Raw genomic sequence first — 1,889 nt, 5'->3', positions numbered from 1 at the left:
CCAAATCTCCCTTCCCCTCCCTCTCCAGTCCTAAGAGCAGTCAGGCTTCCCTTCCCTGTGGGAAGTCCAAGGTCATCCCCCCTCCATCCAGGTCTAGGAAAGTGAGCATCCAAAAGGACTAGGCTCCCACAAAGCCAGTCTGTGCAGTAGAATCAAAACCCAGTACCATTGTCCTTGGCTTCTCAGTCAGCCCTCATTGTCAGTCACATTCAGAGAGTCCAGTGTGATCACATGCTCATTCAGTCCAAGTCCAGCTGTCCTTGGTGAGCTCCCATTAGATCAGTTTTATTGGGTTAAAAGATTGGGGAGGAAAAGAGACTGTATGTGTGGACAGGTGGCCAAGGTTCTATACCTGGGAGAGGATTACAATTGTGGTTTGGTTGATTTTCAAGCACTTGAGATGTTTTGTAGAACACTCCGTGCCTTTCTTAGAAACAAAAGTTCAGAATAAGGGTACAAGATGGCAGCACAGCTATTCTATCAGTTTCAATGATAGATATCATATTAGATTAGGATCCATATTATTTGTGCACTAGTCAAAAAGCATCGTGAATTTGCTTAAATCAGTTCAAGACATATCATATTCAAGTATATATTCTAGAAAACTAGGACCATGATCACTAGGTGAAAAGATCTCTCCTCAACACTTTTTTCAGAGCCTTAGCAACATCCTTATTCCTGAGAGTATATATCAGGGGATTCAGGGTGGGAGTAATGATGCTATAGAAAACAGAACCAACTTTGTCTTGCAATGGAGTGCGCTGGGATCGGGGTCTCATATAGGTGAACATACTAGCACCAAACCAAAGAGAAACCACAATGAGATGAGAACTGCATGTAGCAAAGGCATTTCTTTTACTCCCAGCTGAGCGCATCTGCATGACACTGTGGAGAATGAGTCCATAAGATATAGAGACAAGAATGATAGGGAGGAGAAGAAGGATAACACTACAGATGTACACTATGGTCTCATACAGAGTGATGTTCCCACATACCAACTTCAAAACAGCTGGAAATTCACAGTAGAAGTGATGGATGATTCTCGAACCACAAAAAGGGAAGCTCATCAAGATGGATGTGTGGATTAGGGAGTCCAAAGATCCACTCAACCATGATATGACAGCCATCATCACCCCTACTCTTCTGTTCATGAGCACAGTGTAATGTAAGGGGTGACAGATGGCAACATAGCGGTCATAAGACATGAGAGCCAGGAGGACACACTCTGCACCACCAAGAGACAGGTACATGAAGTGCTGGGTGGCACAGCCCAAAAAAGAGATGGACTTCTTCCCAGACAGATAGTTGGTCGCCATCTTGGGAATAGTTGTGGAGACATGCATCAGATCCATGAGGGACAGCTGGCTGAGCAGGAAGTACATTGGTGTGTGAAGATGGGGATCAGCGCAGATGAGGAGGATGGTGAGGCTGTTGCCACTCACTGCAGTAAGGAACACCAGCATGATCAGGAGGAAAAGACAAAGGTGATTGAAGGAGTCATCAAAGAGCCCTTGAAGGATGAAGTCTTCCAGAGATGTCTGGTTCCACCTCCACATCATTTCCTCATCCCCTGAGAGAACCAGAAGAGTGGAGTGTGATGCAGAAACACAACTTCACAGTGAGCACTTCCTTTCTCAGGAAAAATGTGAACAATTTTTTTACTTTATTTTTAATACTTCAAATGTCTTTGTATATATTCATTGGATATAGTACTAGGCCACATGTGAATAATTTGTAGACGTGTCTACCTAATTCTAGTTGATCAACAACTCTAGTTATCCATGTGATATTTTAAGAAGAGAAACCTACAACACTTTCTTGAAAGTCATCATCACTGTGAAGTTCCAGATTATGTACACTGTATAAAAAGCCCAACATGGGAGCTGAGG

General features: G+C 43.4%; 1 protein-coding gene across 1 annotated transcript; it reads right to left on the bottom strand.

The window, feature by feature from the left end:
* Positions 1-620: 620 nt before the first annotated feature.
* LOC130871381 (olfactory receptor 2AE1-like) lies at positions 621-1,556 on the bottom strand. The gene has a single exon (XM_057764720.1). It carries the CDS (start codon positions 1,554-1,556, stop codon positions 621-623), a length of 936 nt encoding a protein of 311 aa, XP_057620703.1.
* Positions 1,557-1,889: the final 333 nt, after the last annotated feature.

This window comes from Chionomys nivalis, chromosome 3, assembly GCF_950005125.1.
Source record: "Chionomys nivalis chromosome 3, mChiNiv1.1, whole genome shotgun sequence".
Classification (NCBI taxonomy): Eukaryota; Metazoa; Chordata; class Mammalia; order Rodentia; family Cricetidae; genus Chionomys; species Chionomys nivalis.
This window is presented reverse-complemented; position numbering and strand designations above follow the sequence as displayed.